The 16,485-nt window shown below is 40.3% G+C and overlaps 1 protein-coding gene across 1 annotated transcript in view; it reads right to left on the bottom strand.

Annotated features, from left to right (window-relative positions):
• spata5 (spermatogenesis associated 5) overlaps positions 1-16,376 on the bottom strand; it is a 110,134-nt gene extending 93,758 nt beyond the window's left edge. The window contains exons 1-10 of the mRNA XM_034882951.1: positions 16,086-16,376; positions 14,877-15,001; positions 13,949-14,106; positions 12,980-13,038; positions 11,520-12,176; positions 11,280-11,409; positions 10,867-10,923; positions 10,417-10,540; positions 8,382-8,483; positions 7,860-8,013 (exon numbers count right to left, since the gene is read on the bottom strand). Coding sequence (XP_034738842.1) covers positions 7,860-8,013; positions 8,382-8,483; positions 10,417-10,540; positions 10,867-10,923; positions 11,280-11,409; positions 11,520-12,176; positions 12,980-13,038; positions 13,949-14,106; positions 14,877-15,001; positions 16,086-16,260 — 1,741 coding nt within the window. The 5' untranslated portion in view covers positions 16,261-16,376. The remainder of the gene's footprint in view (positions 1-7,859; positions 8,014-8,381; positions 8,484-10,416; positions 10,541-10,866; positions 10,924-11,279; positions 11,410-11,519; positions 12,177-12,979; positions 13,039-13,948; positions 14,107-14,876; positions 15,002-16,085) is intronic.
• Between the last annotated feature and the right edge of the window lie 109 nt (positions 16,377-16,485).

Raw genomic sequence — 16,485 nt, 5'->3', positions numbered from 1 at the left:
GTCCAGGAAGGTGTGTCAAAAGAAGTCCCATCAGGGTTGGCCTCTGGCTCACCCAGTAAGAGCGCGCGGCCCACGTAGGTGGAGTCCTGCAGCGGTTGAGTTTCGAGTCCAACCTGTGGCCCCTTTGCTGCGTGTCATCTCTCTTCCATCCATCTCTCTCCCTCTTTCCTGTCTATCCATTGTCACTAATAAAAAGGGAAAAGCCCCCGAAAATAATCCCCAAAAAAAAGAAGTCCCACCTGCACTTCAACAGTGCATTCCACATTTCAACAGGAAAGACTCAGGACTGTGTGTAGCGTTATGTTGCATTGTGTAGCACTGCACCCAACCCCCACAAGCTTGAGCCGAGAGCTCTCCTGTGATGCTGTCCTCTGATAAATTGTGAAATACTTTACGTAATACACCATTACAAAACCGCAGGAACGTTTTCATAACTCGCCGGGGCTTCCGGAACACTCTTTGCACCTGTATTTACAATATCCAACATCTGTTCCCGGAGCTGAAACACCACAATAATATGTGCTCTTAAAGTGCAAAAACACACAGAGATGACAAAGATACGTCCTAACACACTGCAAACATGCGTAAAACATGCACACACACACAAACACACCCACGGTAAAAGGTAAGTGCTGGGGTTGGGGAGTAAAAGCAGCATATTTTTGGATTTTATAAACACAGGCCTCAAATAAACTTCACATATTGATCCAACTGTTATTTATGTGACGTGTTCCAAAATTCCTGACGTGTCTTTAAAAGGACAAACGAGTAAGAAAAGACCCTTTATAAGGCAATGCTGCCGGCATCAGCAGTGTTTGGCCCATTTGGTCCTCTACTGCAGAATTTATGTCAAACACAAAGCTCATTTTTGCCACCTCTTTTCTTCCTTGTTTCTACTCAGTGAAGTAAGTATTTAGCTTTAGAGGACTGACGTGTGTTAGCCAAATCACTTTGCACAATTACCGAGTAAATCATTTAAGCAGTTCAGTCTAAGCTGGAGAGGTGGATGTTAAATATTGAGCCTGATCTTTGCTGTCAAATAAGAGGCAAACCAAAAAAGCTTTCAGCTGACAAAGTGCAAAGTTGTGTGTTTATTATTCCGCATAATCAATTTTACTGGCCCTTTTTGTTCCAGTGGGCTTCCCCTGTTTAGAGAGGCTTGTAAACAGTGCGCCCGGATGTGGCACAAACCAAACAAGCACGCACACGCATACACACACACGAACAAACGTGCCCCCTCACACACACAATTTGCAGTGTTTAGACTGTGGAAATGAGTCATCTGCTCGCACCGGGATCAGTAGAACGCCAACAGGACGACAGAGTGACGCCCAGAGTCTGCGAGGCTCCGCGAGACCACATGGTAGCTTCCAATACCACACAAAACACCTGGAGGGATTCATTATGAAGACCAGTTTGTGTTGTTTGTATAATCTGTGTTAAACTGGGAACAGGGTCAATGTTACGTTTGGGGGAGTGAGATCAGAAGAAATCTGCGCCTACGAAGGAAATCTCTTTGGAGATCAAAAATCTAAATACAACACCTGCTGTTGGCTCTCTCTTTATCGTTTGAATCAGCACATCACCTACTTTGCCTGTTTCTTCCTCTTCTTCTAAACTGTGGCTTTGTCATTCCTAAAATGTTCCTGCTCTGAATCTAATGGATCTGCTTAACCTTTATGGCTTGTGACTCCTACAAGGAGGCAGCGTGGGACTATGACTCCTTGTTGCAGGTTAGGGCCTCGGCATGTACAGGAGCTCCACTAAGGAGCGATATTAAAGGGCCTTTTTTCTTTTTAAAGATAGAAAGCACACAGGTTCAGTGAAATGATGGCACCAAGCCAAGATATTTGTCTTTGCTAAACTTTTATGCTAAAGATAGAGATAAAACCTAATTTTATATCAATTTGTAAATAAGCACCAGACAGTCCACTCTGGATTAATTCAAGTCAGAATCACAAGTCGTCTTTAGATTCTTTGCTGTATCATTAGACTCTTAATTTGGATGAGGAAAAACGCAACAACAAAACATTAACTACTAAATTTCAATATTAAATTAATATTAAGTGTAGTAAGAGTTTTGCACTTGTTTGTATTTGACCAAATATCAAACTTGTCAAACTTTCTTCGCACCTTCCAAAAGCTGAAAGGCAACAGAACGTCAACCATGTGAATCAGACGTGGAGCAGCGGTATCGGAGTTCTGCAGCGAACAAACAATAAAACATGACTTCTACAACGGCTCTATCTGCGTCCAGTAACAGCGTGCGTGCTGACACACGTCTGACTTAAAGGCCAGTCAGAATGACGTGACGAGGAGATACATCAGACACAACCGCAACGCTGTCCATGAGCTTTATAAATAGAGTTACTGGCGTGCAGGCTGTACATTTTTCTGCTGTGACTAACACAGTCCAGCAGATCATCTCAATGTGTACATAAATCTGTCAACCTGCAAGAAACCATGATGAAAGCCATGTCCACTTCAGACACAGTAACTGAGACAGATGAAGTTCAGAGGAGCGAGTCTGATAGAAGGTCAACATTCAGAAACTAAACAGAGATTTACAGAGATGTGTGCTTTAGTTCTGCGAGGAGTTTGAGTAGTAAACTTGAAAAATCTCATTGATTCCAAAGTTAGAAAGACAAAAAAAAAATAATGATACTTCAACACTACATCTCTCTACAGCAGGAATCTTCAACAGGGGGTCCTAAGAATCAATGTACGGGGGCTTTCAAATTATTTACTTAAAAGAATTAAAAGGTCTTAACATAAATCCAAGATATTATTAGTAAATGTAAGTCCCCACTGGTTACTGGCCCAGGTGAAGTTGTCATGAAGGCCCTTCAAAGACACAGATCATCCTAAGGATTCCCTGTGCTACATGTATGGTTAACATTTAAACCTGATATATAAAATGATGGCAACAATTATTAGGCTATTTTGATAACTTAGTATATTACATAACGTAGCAATTAGCCTAATGAATACAATCACTTTTTCAGCAGATGTTTTACTTACAACACATTGGAGTTAGCAGTTTTGTGCTTATATGTGCGGGGGGGGGGGGGGATTTATTCAGTTTGATAAATCCCACGGAAAACATATGTCAAACATAGACTTAATATTTACACTATGGTCTCACTATGGTCATATCACTTGTCTGCTGTCTTATTGGCTATATTAGCCCTCCTGCACAATCTGGACTGTGGTCATAACATCTACATCTAATTCCCTGTTACATATTGTTCTTATTCAGTTTATAGGTTATTATGTTTATATTTCATAGACATAGTTAATATTTAATCATGATCGACAGCACTTTTCAATCCCTGCACTGTTCATTTTCACCACTGCACACAGTCTACCATACCATCTCACCTTCTCATGGTCATTACATTTCTGGGAGTGATTTTTATTCTTAAGTATGTGATATTCTTATGTATGTGTGATATAATTGTGTATGTGTGTTTGTTGTGTTATGGTTGTCTTGCTACTGGATGCCTAAAATTTCTTTTGGGATGAATAAAGTCTATCAATCTATCTATCAATCTATCTTTTTTGTTGCATCTGCTTTTCTTTGTGCGTAGCTTATTTTTTCGGGGATTGTGACTTTTTTATTCTGCATCGTTTCTATATTTGCAGCACAATTATGTATTTGGTTGTGTTGTCTGTATTTGCAGTGAGTTTGCTGAATGCTGCTCAGGTGTTGTCAGAATAATTAAGTTGTTTGCTTGTGTTTTGTCTATTTGCATGAGTTTTCTTAAGTTGCAGGGCATTTGCCCCTGTCGGCCACCGTAGTCCTTGGCTTAAAAAACATTGAAGATCAGTACAGCTGAGTAGGCCATGAGTGGCTTTAATCCATCTCACTGTGTTCACATTGCATTCACTTCACGCTTGGCTGTTTACCTCCCCGGAAATATATTATGTGCCCACTAGAGGTCCTCAATTAAGGTTACTACAGTTCAGCTAGTGTTGCTCTGACCTTTCCTCCTGCAGCAGTTTGCAGTGGAGAAATGAGGGAATCAAATTATGCATTTGAATTGCAGAACTGTAATTCCCCAGCTGGTACTTAACTATGTTGTTGGGCTGCAAACACTGTTTTCTATAGCAACTGGTCATTAAATATGATCTGACCATCAAAAAGTGACTTCAATTCTGAGGGCATCTTGCACAGTGGATCCCAAACTGGGAGATTCAGGCTGCAAAATGATTAACAAAATAGTTAAGAAGAATAACAAACACTGTTTTGGTTGATTTTTCACTAATCTTGTCAAATACAGGAGAGAATTACCTCTTGTAGATTAGAAAAAATAGAAAAAGTAAACAATACAAGAAAGGGAGCATAGTTTTTTTGGTGCGACATGAAAGGATTTCATGTAGGAAATATTCAACAACTATACTAAATACACACAAGTAAGTTCATGTTTCATGACTTCACTAATCTTTTCTTTTTACAGGAATACAGTTTCACATTATACAAAACGTGATATTGCGAAATTGATTATGAATACTGCAATAGATATTAATTAGATATTTTTAAACATGTAAAATTACAAAAGTTACGGGAAAACACATCAAAATAGTTTCTTAAAAAAGAAGTTGTCTTACAATACAAGGTTTATTTCAACAGACTGTCAAATTGGACTATTATATTTTTTGGCTTCATGACATCATTCTCTACCCATAGCACCAAAATGCTTGCTCTTGGGAAATTTGTAATTTAGTTTTACAGCAACACTTATAAATGTATTTTGCGAGAAATTGTAGACGTAAACCGGATGGGGCTTTTGAAAAGTGAAACGCATTCCTGTTTTTTCTCTTCAGCTTTTAAAATCCTTCTTTTCATTAAAAGGATCACAGCGTTCAACCTGGCTTCCCTCATTCAGGTCACATGATGTAAAGCACAGATTTTCTTAATAATTTGTGAGCTCAGTGGAGGCTTAAAGGGGATTTGAGGGGAGGTGAATGAAACAGACTTTAATAGATCTGGTATGAGTGTGCATTATATTACATACCAAGCTGGCCAATCCGTGATTAACTGTAATTAAGATCTGATTATATAACGCATCTGTTGTCAAGAAGTTGTTTCTGGGACTTGGTACAACTCAGGCTGGACAAACAAACACTTCCTGAATGACATCAAGATTTCCCATCTATTCTTATCCACACACAGACATGCTCACAAAGAAGACAAAACGCCCATACAGAAAATCAAGCCCTTGGCTTTTTATCCTTGCCTCCGCCTTTCTCCAGAGACAAGGTATTGGTTTAAATAGTCTTACTCTCTAATTTATAAGCAGGTTGGTATTGTACTGAAGGCAGGATGTGAAACATGCTTCTTCTTTGTGTGTGTGTATGTGTGTGCCTAAAGCCAAAGTCATAAGTGTGTATGAGTGCATGCTTCTCCGCAGCTGTGCAAGGTAGGGATATTGTTTGTGACCCGAGCGTGTCGCAGCCGTCGCTATATCGTCCCCCCATTTGTATTTTTCAGGAAGCGGTGGGTCGAAGAGTACGCTCTCCCAGCAGCTCATTGTTACCTGAGCAGCAGAAGGAAACAACTGCAGTTCCTACTCGATGTGTTTTTGTGCTTCTTTGGCTTTTGTTCCTTTCGATGAAAGCAAAGAAGGAAAAAACAGATATCAACTTGTGAAAGTATGTTTGTGTGCGTGTGTGTGTGTGTGTTTGTGTGTGTGTGTGTGTCTGTTTATGCAGATTTAAACTATGTGTTGTGGTATGGGGGCAGGGTGAGGGTGGATCCTTACCCATGAGTAACGTTGATTATGAATGTGTATGTACAGTTATTATGCCGCTTATCTTATTTTATATTTTTTGTATCTTTTACTCAGTGTTATACTTTTAATAGTGTTTTTCTTTAATGATGAGGACCTTACACTATGGTTACAAATGATATTGTCTAAAGTGCTGACACTTGAAATTGCTTTTTCATTCATGTAAACACAGCAGATAAACCATACAAACAGCTGCATGTGATAAACTGACAAACAACTGACTGAAACTGAAAAGCGCCATGTTTTATGTTGAATAAGCACTAGAACTAAAGAAAAGGCACATTTTACTAATGTACCTTTTTTAGCTAGATAATCACAGTACTGGCACAACTACAGCTAGTTTCTGTGGTAGAGAAGAGCAGCATAGTGTATCACAATATTCCCTGTTGTTAAGATGTCTCGTCACCTTGTGCATCAATAGATATTTGCCATTGGTTTTTTGAGTGAACGCTAAAGGCTATAGTAGATACAAATAAGATAAGTTAGATAATAAGTTAGTCAAATAGACAAGATAAAAAAGGTTAATGTCAGAACTGCTTGCTAATTTGCTAGATAGATATTTATCATTTGCATAGACCAGACTTGGAGTTGAACCTCTAATGGCACTACACATGATTTTTTAAAGATTATTTTTGGGGCTTTTTTCCCATTATTATAGTAGATAGACATGAAAGGGGGATAGGGATGGGGGATGACAAGCAGCAAAGGGCCACAGTTCGGACTCAGCCAACATGGGGCGAACGCTCCCACTGGGTGAACCAGAGGCCACCCCGGCATTACACATGGTTGCCAGGAGTTCTGAGTCATTACTCTGAGGGCTTTATAGCTTTATTTGTATTCTATTTCTCCTCAGATGGTATTTCATACTTATTTTCAGAATGAGGAGCCGGCATAAAAAAATAAAGCTTTAAAGCATTACAATGCATTCTGGATCTGTTAGTTCGACTTTGGCGTACTTGCGAGGTATTGTGTTTTTTTAGGTTGGGAGACTTTGAGGGAAGTAAGCAGAGTCAAACGGGGTTGGGGAGGTTGTTGTCTTCCTCTGGGGCGTGAGGAGGTTTCTCGGAAAACACTACCAGTCACGTCTGGTCCTTTGCGGACCGTAAATCACGCTCTTCACCAGAGTGCTTCCGTACAGCAGCCCCTGCTCCCTCCTCAGCTGGAAAGGCAATATGCCACGTACCCCAGGAGTTGGGACCACCCAGGAGGCATATGGGGTCACACACACACAGAAAAACAAATGTGCATGTGCTCGTACAATCCCACGCACACCCACAACCAAGGACATTCAGATCCCCAAACACAGCATATAAGCCAAATATGCTTGTCCTCAGGATGTGAGGTGGATTGGTTTCTGGCATTAGGGGTGAGGGGGCAAAGGAATCTCACAACAAGTGGTGGTTTCTGTGGTTTCTCTCACCGGAATTTGAATACCACAGTAACTCACAACTTCCTCTTTGGCAAATATCAAAGGATGGTTTACCCTCTGTGTTCAAAAGGGGCTGCAGGCATGTCAGACGTTCCAAGAAAACAACTAAAAAAACTGTTAAGTAGTCATTTAGAAAGCAATAAGTCACTAGGAATTGTGGTTTGGGCAAACAGAGTTGGAGTCAAATGTACCTAAAGCTCAATAATAAACTGTTGTCCGTATGCTATTTGTTTGTTGGTTGGATGCCTGAGCCCGCAAGGCAAACCAAACTGCTAAAAGATGGTGAGCATTTTTGCGCCAGCTGGCATGTGCGACTGTGTTTTGGTTTTCCAAATGATTTTGGTTTTGGGAAGAGGAAATTGATGTAAAGACTAGCACAACCGTAGCTGTGGATGTTCTTGGTTCAAGTGGCATTTTTATGGTCTAAGTTAATGACTTTGTTACAATCTATATTTGGCCCCTTTTGGTACACCATGTGGCACAGGAGAGAAGAGAAGGGGAAGATAACTATTAATACGCTGCAGACCACGTTCAGAATGTCATGAGCCCTTAGGACCTTATGACTCCAAAATGTGTTGTTTCTTTTCAATTCCCAAGCATTTAACTTTCCACGTGACAGTAGGACAGTGTTTACTTGCCTGCTTCTTTGCAAACAGCTGCGAGGTCTGCTCCTACGTATCCATGGGTGGCGTCGGCCAACTGCGTCACCTCCTCGGTGGTGGCTGTGCACGGTAAAAACTTCAGCTGCTTTTGCAAAATATCTGCGCGCTCTGCAGCACTAGGAACTCCCACCTGCCATCATGAAATCAATAGAACAATGAACTGTAGTATAGAAAGTTTCATTTACACTTAAAGTAATTGTAGCAGAGCCCTCAAAGGCACCTTGAGGGCCCAAACCATAAACAGATTACTTCAAGAGACTGCAGAGTCACAGTGCAGTGTGATCATTGTTATGAATGTTTTTACGGACCAATAGCAAATATTGTAAAATGCTGACATTTTATGCACTAATCATTTTTTTCAAGAAAACCGATTCACAATAAGCAAATGTTTTGAATGAACATACTTGGCTGGCGGTGGGCTATAACACATGCAAACATATCTGATGCACCACAGTCTTTTTACCGTGCACCTCTACTACAGTACGTGGTAGTACGCACCTCCAGCTCTTTGTCAAAGCGCCCTGGTCGGCGCAGGGCGGGATCGAGGGCATGGGGCCGGTTTGTGGCCCCCAGGACTAACAGCTGACCTGAGTGCCCCTCCTGGAAGGACAGGAAAAGAGAAATCAGTCTTGTCTGGAATCACATTGGGGACATTGCGTTTATATGGAATGTCTTAACCACCTGGCCATCAGGACACTTAGAAATGTGTATTTTTTTAAGAAAGCCGTCAAAAGACATGTAACTATTTCAGCGGTGCTCATGTTACTCCATACAACACAGTACCACTGGAAACTTTACTTTTGTTATTTTTCCAGTGAAACCCCATTGAAGTTGAAGTGTGTTTGTCCACTCACACAGCTGTGGTAACTATGGAACTGCTTTTAAAAACTATCAAAAATGTAGAAATAACAATCATGATGGATGTGGACGGGTACATTTCAAACTACCAGTGCCAAATCTGCGGTGCTGGCTAAGATGTGGACCAGGAACACATGCAAGTTGTTGCTTTTGGTCATCAATATCAACTGTCTAGTAAAACAACCCTGCACTTTTACTTCCTGACCATGCATTTGCTATCCAGTCAGTTTTCATAAGCAGAGCCTCAGAGAATATTTGACCTCCGTTCTGATGCTAAACTGTCAGTCCAGTGTTCTCGGGGTGGTCTGCCTGCAAGATGAGAATTCTTTTATTTTTTTCAGCTTTCAACACCGTAGGGAGAATTGAAACACGAATAAATTACAGTGCAAGCAAGAATGCTGAGGAGCAGGAAGTGCTTTATCCCCATTCCACGAACCAATCAGTGCTGCTGGCCTTGGATCATCTGGTCTGGAAAACAAACAGAGCGGGGAGCAGGCAGGGCGTAGGGGTATCTGTGTAATGTCACCAATCCGTCCTTTGCTGATAAAGTTACGCCAAATTGGCAGGTCATTGCAACCTTAGGTGATCTGTTTCCCAGTCTCCCAATGGGTTGTGTGGGAGGAATCCTCTTTTTTCTCATCAGGTACTGACAGGGCGCTACAGAGGACAAACACCCCAGAAACACAACCCACAGTGACTGATAGGCGTACAGCATGCAGAGATGGTTTCTGCATGACAATCTGCATTTCCAATGAAGCCATGTTTTGCTGCAAAAAGCCATATATTCTTAAGTCATGTGTACGCTAAACATGCACTGGTCAATGTGAAGCTTATAATACTGATACTAATTATTGATGGAACAAGGAATAAAGACATTTGTGCTTAAAGTGCTGGAATAAAAAAAAAAAGGACACAGAAAGAAGCGGTTATCATCATACAGTGCATAATTATTAATGTAGTTGACAGACAAAAAAAATGTGAAACTATTTTTATAATGATTTTTGTAGTCTTCTGTTTACATGTAATATAATCTTTGGGTTTTGGACAGTTAGTCTGACAAAAAAAGACATTTAAAAGGGGCCCTTTTTATTTAAATATGTTAGGTACTGGAGCTTCTGCCCCCGCGACCTGATACCGGATAAGCGGTCGAAGATGGATGGATGGATATGTGTTTGTGTTATGTGGTGAATGCGAAAATTAACTGCTACCTCCTCTGTCAGCTCTAGCCAATGAAATAAAGCAGAGAAATCAGGCCAATTACAGAAGCTGGTCAGTCTGATGTCATGTTGCCTGAGCTCATTACTATTCATAAGCTCACCCAGTTGCGCTGGGAATGGGACGCTGATAGCCAAGCTCTCATTGGCTAGCTGTTAGCCAATCAGGGTCAAGCAGCTTAGCTTGTTGAATATAAATGAGAACTGGCACAAATTGAGCTGAGCCTTCCTGCAGGCTTTATTGCCACACTAGAATGACTTGAAACAACGTAAACAAGGCATTTTATCCACAAGAAATGTTACAGAGTCCATGGTAGAACTTCAGACATTACCACAAAGTAATGAAATATGTGTGAAAGGGAACCTTTAAAGTGATGCCTTGGACTTTTGGAACTTGTGATGGAGATGATGTTTCACTGTTTGATTCATGGTGGGACAAAAGGTTAAAAAAAGACACTTACTGAACCAATCCCATCCATCAGAGTCAGAAGGGATGCAACAACTCGTTTCTCCACCTCATTTTGCGCTCCCTCTCGCTTTGGGCACAAAGCATCCAGCTCATCAATAAAGATTATCGCAGGCTGTCTGTAAATCAAGTGAAAATGGGAAAAATGTTGTACATTAACGTTCTACATGAAGTTTATAAAATGACCAACAAGACTGTAAGAACCAACATCACAAGCTGATAATGACTTTAAGACCCAGCACTTTAAATTATGAATTTAATTAGTTCTGTTCAACAAATGAGCTTGATGTTTGATTTGACCCTGTAAGCACATACATGTTTTACTTATGGCACTGTTTGTACAGTTTGACGGCTTTATTTGTTAGCCAGAGTATTTTTCTATTGCACAGGAAAAATGACTAAAAATGTAACAAAATGTCAGTAAAAAGAAAACATCCAGTTTTACCTCTGAGACGCTTCAGTAAATATTTGCCTCAGCCTCGCTTCTGTTTCCCCGTAGAATCTGCAAAGACATTAAAACATCATTTTTATTAAAGTAAATTTATTTGAAAGAAATTCTATACTTGTTTCTGTTATTTCTGACAATTTTACAAACATGAATGTATACTATGTTTAAGTACATAAAATTATCAAAAACTAAGTTTTCTTATTCAAATGAATCCCCAGGGGGGGGTCCAGTACAGCCTGAATCTAGAGTTGAAACTGAGATGAGCGCTCATATTCAAGTTAATGTTCTGCTTGTTCAACGGTTGTTTGGTAAATTGCTCTTAAACACATTAAGAGAGGATTTGAATTGTCATCTTTATTGTCAATTCTTCATTTGGCTGGCTGAAACAATATTGAGCAATATGACCGTACTTGCTCATGATCTCGGGGCCGTTGATCACCGTCATGTGAGCTCCAACCTCATTGGCTATGGCTCGTCCAATCATAGTCTTTCCTGTGCCTGGGGGACCATACAGAAGCACCCCTCGCGGGGGTGGGATCCCTGCATCGAAAACCATTAGGTCTATGAGTTTTCATGTTAAATTAAGCCCTTGATCAACATTTTTTTGTGTAATTAATGTATGTGGAACAGCGCTGTGCTGTCTGACCTACCATAGTTGGAGAACAACTCGGGATGTTTCAGAGGAAGCTCAATGGTCTCTCTGATGACATCCAACTGGCTGCTGAGGCCGCCAATCATGCTGTATTTGACCTTTGACATTTTGGCCTGTGTGTCTGCATCCTCCTGCCCTGCTCTGTCCCGGAAACTCACTTTAGTGGTGCAGGACAGGCAGTAGAAGGTGTCAGTACTCAGAACACCACCAGGGGGAGCTGTGGGGGTTTTCTCTGCCTGCTCTGAGCTTAGGGAGCCTTCCAGACTGAAGGCATCCTCTGCTGTCTCTGCAGGAGGATTCTGGGGGTTGCAGGATGGGGTGCAAGGAGCAGCGGGCGAGGAGAGAGAAGGCAAGTGGGCTCGTCGGTGTGGGGTGCTGGCTGCAGGACCCGGCTCTCCGTGCACGCTTGGTGTCCCGTCAGCGCTGTTGTCATCCACGGTGAGCAAGCTGAGCTGCAGTGAGAGGTCAGCAGACGTGGAGTCCAGCACGGAGGTCATCACGCAGGACTCGTCCGTGTCAGGGCCCAGTCCTGGAGGAGCAGCTGGTCTGCGGAGCGTGACTCCGTCCTCCCCTCTTATGGTCTCGACCCGTAGACTGCATGACCGGCCGAAGAAGGTCAGGGGGATGACATTCCCTGGCAAAATGATGTTCCCAACTGGCAGAGACAAACAGCAAGACAGATAAACCAGTAGAGCAGTTATGATAGTCTGGAACATAACTAAACATGAACAGCAATTCAAAACCAGGACATTATCTATCCATCCGTCCATGTATGAATGATGAATGATGGTGAAGAGGGCTAGCCCAGTTCTGGTCTGCCCTCTGGACACGATAGATGAGGTGAGGGAGAAGAGGATGTTAGGCTGGCATCAATCATCTCAGCCCCTACATGACACTCTCCTATGTTTTCTCCTATGTCTACTTAATTTGTATGTGTATTATGCTGATGTGTGTACATTGTTTGAGCTGCTGTAGCACAGGGATTTCCTCCCCTTTACCTCAAAAGAGAAATACAAAACAAACCCAAACAGCTGTGCATACTGTTAATAAAAAATCTAATAATTTCTGGATATATTCAGCAAATTATTGTAAATGTATTTAATGTATACTGTGCACAAATGTTTGCATGACATTATCATTCTACAGGAAGATGACTGTCACAACTTTGTTTATAAGCACTTTTTATTTATATTTTGGTTCATTCAGGAAGTGACCTTAATCGTGGCCAGTTAGCTGATCTGCCAGTTGTGTTTTAAATTTCATTTCAGAGCCAAAAAACAGTGGCCCTCTTTCTATTTATGCTATGGAGAATCAGATTTTGAAGGGAGAATCAATTCTGAATCTAATTTCATCATCAATAGTAGGAAATGAATTGTAGGATTCCCTAAAATTCCCATCCCTACTCCCAAAGTACTTTCTACTGACGTTCCAATAAACATTGTGAAGGGACTGACTTACCCAGGGACCTCAGGAAGAAGTTCTTGAACTCATCTGTCTCTATTGTGTCATCTTTTGACCTGAATGAAAGTTTATGTGAGAATAAACTATAATGTACTATACATATATATATACAGTATATTCTCAACATGACTCATTAAAATCTCTTTAAAGGTTCAGCATCACATAGAACACAAAGCACAGATTTTTTTTTAAAACGTTGAAAAATGAAAAGGATAATCCAGAATAAAAATATGTCATATAAAGTTATATAAAAATAAATAAATATAATTACAAACAGATGCACCATGTGACTAGGTAAACTCCCGACAATACTAATAAATAGATAGATCTAATAGTTAATAGGTAGTTTGGCATTTAAAATGCAGTTTCAACAAATTACCGGCAGATGGCAGCCTTTACCTGAGATACACAACATAAAAAAGGTGTGTGATACAATCTAAAAGTTTTTTAGAGGTAGAAAATGATTGTGGATACTGTTGTACATGAGAACAATAACTTTAGAGTAAATAACTCAATCAGCTATTTGTAGTAAGATTCAGGGGTTTCAGCTACAGATGTTCATGAATAAAATGAACGGTAGAGATTTATGATATTTCTAAGAAAAATGACACAGTGGATATGGAGATATGCATATTTAGTCTACATTAATTTATTAATTATTACCTTTATGATTTTATGCAGCGATGTATACGCAGGGTACAAAATTAGCCAGTGGCTGGGAGATTTGCTTCACACCCCCAAGCCCAAAAATTTTAAAAATGGTAATCTATTAAGTGGCTGGTAGAATTTCTATATTCACGATGGATATAAAGTTTATTTTGTACCCTGTGTTCACTGCATTAGTTTTAGCTAGTTGTGCCTAATAAACTAGAAACGGAGTACAATACCTAGAATGTGGTATAATGTACTTAGAAGAATATTAAAATTTTACTACTCTATGTTTTTTGTTAATGAGAGCCAGATTACCTGTTAGAGAGGACCACCTCCTCCGCCTGAAGGACAGGACCCGTCAGTGGATGCAGGGTCACGTCATCCCCTGACTTTACTCTGAGGTTAGTCTGAGCACATTTCTGAAGACCAACTTTTCCGCCAGGAAAAGAGGCAACCGGCCAACCTAAGCACACCTGTAAGACAGAGAAATAGAAAAAAATTAGTATTAAAAAGCTTTCAGAGCTGGAAGATTATTTGCAGGCAGCTAAAAAGTTGGAAGGTGGCTTCCGGAGAACAGAAACCATAACCACATTTTCTTCATGCTAGACACATTCCATGTACAAATAGTAAAAGATGAAAAAAACAGATGCACAACAAAGACCACCTAGAAATACAAAGCAATTAACAAATGAAATTAAACTAGACATGAGCATGCCAGACTGAAGAGGTAGGTTTTTACACTGATTTGATCAGGTAAGGGATAAAGGACAGCAGGGGTGTTGAAATAATCATTGCATCACAATGTGGACCTGGACAATTCCATGACCTATACGGTACTTGTTGATTTTCCACTTGCTGCTTTTTTAGTAAAATGCATGTCTGTTGTCTGCTGTGTCCATTAGGGAAGTGTCTTTTTTTTTAAGAGCAGATACAATAACAAGGGGAATTTGAGTTGTGAGGATGTGACTACTTGAATTTGTTGATGACAACCATGTGTAGCAATATTAGTAGTATTGAGGAGGTGACACATCGTGATGCATCGGGATATCAAATCGATCCAAACCGTTGACAGGATAATGGTAATCATATCGTGCGACCAGTGAAGATTAACACCTTTAAAAAAAGACAGTAAGACAAAACAACAATGCCCATCTAATATGTTATAGTAGAGCTTTACGATAACAATACATGTGTTTACAAAATATTGGACACAGAAACTGATGAGAAGAAGAGAAGACAACACCTCTTGCTGTCCCGTGGGACTCGTCAGCAGGACTGGTCTCCCGATGCAAACGCTGGCCGACTTCATGGAATTGAGGCTCAGTTGGACTAAAGTTGATCTGCAACTTTTGGGTGTTTTGTCATCCGCTGTGAAGAAAATCAACAAACATTTGATGTGAAATAAAACCAACAACAAAAAGACCCACATTCAGACTTCACTTGATATAAAAAGTAGTAGTACTTGCTGTAAATGTCCTCAGGTGTCAGAAGTGACCCTGCTTATTCCGAGGGATGTTCCTTGTTAAAGGAACCATGACATGGTGCTCTTCGGACGTTTTTATATAGTGGTCCCCTAATACTGTATCTGAAGTGTATTTTATATAGACCGTAGTGGTCGCCCAATACTGTATCTGAAGTCTCTTTTATATAGACCTTAGTGGTCCCCTAATACTGTATCTGAAGTCTCTTTTATATAGACCATAGTGGTCCACTAATACTGTATCTGAAGTCTCTTTTCCACAACATTGTGCTGAAGAATAAGTGCTGACTCTAACTTTTAGAAGATTATGTTCAAAATTGTTCAAGTTTACAACAGGTTTTGCTTGCTGCAATCATTCCTCCTGTTCATAGAGTACATTAAGAGATCCTAAAGCGTTTCCCATGTACGTGAGGGGGGACAAAATCCAGAGTCATTTTTCTGCACAAAAATATATTTTAAAGTGCTGCTAAAATTCATTTGAGCCATAAGCATTCAGAATAAAGTCTAAAACACTTACCAATTAGATATCCTCAAAAGTTAGTCTTTGAGGGTATAAAATATCCTCTTTGTGCTTCATTGCTGATACAAAAAAATGTCTCTAAATATGGATGGGCACCCTCAAATTTCCTCGAAGCCACTTTTGCTTCAGTCAGTGACTCATTTTAAATCCAATTGGCTCGAGAACAAAGATAGAGCTATGAAATATGTCTATATACAGAGACAGATCTAGGAAACATGTGTATATAGAGAGATAGTCTATCAAATATGTGTATATACAGAGATAGATCTATGTAATATGTGTATATAGAGAGATAGATCTATGAAATTGTGCCTCTGTACATCCAGCATCTCAGCATGACTTAGTGCAGCAAGGACCACGGCAGATCTCCCATCTTCATACGGAAGATTGGTTCATTTGCTGAAAGGATTTACATAAGTTACAACTGTTGTAAAGCCTGTAAAATGTCTTACCTTTTTCAATGAAATCGATGACAGTGAATGAGTTGATGTGTAAACTTTTGCAGCTTCCTCCTTCGTGGCCAGATGTCTGCAGGTTGGAGGAATCATTTGAGCCCTCCTTCGATAAGAGTGAACTGTCACTTTCACTCACTCTTTTCGATTTGCTTTTATTTTTCTTTGAAGACATTTTAATAGTAGAAATCTACTCCACGTGAACGCACAAACATGTGTAAACATGGAGCGGTTCTGTAAACTTCCTGGTTAAAGTTTAGTCCCGCCTCAGTCTACCGTAAAGCTCCGAAGAGATTACCTATAAGAACCTGGAACTAATCAGGTCCCAAGAATAAAGTAATGGGACATTTAATAGACAAATCATATAATTGTAGGTTGTATTTGTTAAACGTAGGTTGTA

This window comes from Etheostoma cragini, chromosome 10, assembly GCF_013103735.1.
Source record: "Etheostoma cragini isolate CJK2018 chromosome 10, CSU_Ecrag_1.0, whole genome shotgun sequence".
NCBI lineage: Eukaryota > Metazoa > Chordata > Actinopteri > Perciformes > Percidae > Etheostoma > Etheostoma cragini.
The sequence above is the reverse complement of the archived record's forward strand: the minus strand, read 5'-3'. Positions and strand labels throughout refer to the sequence as shown.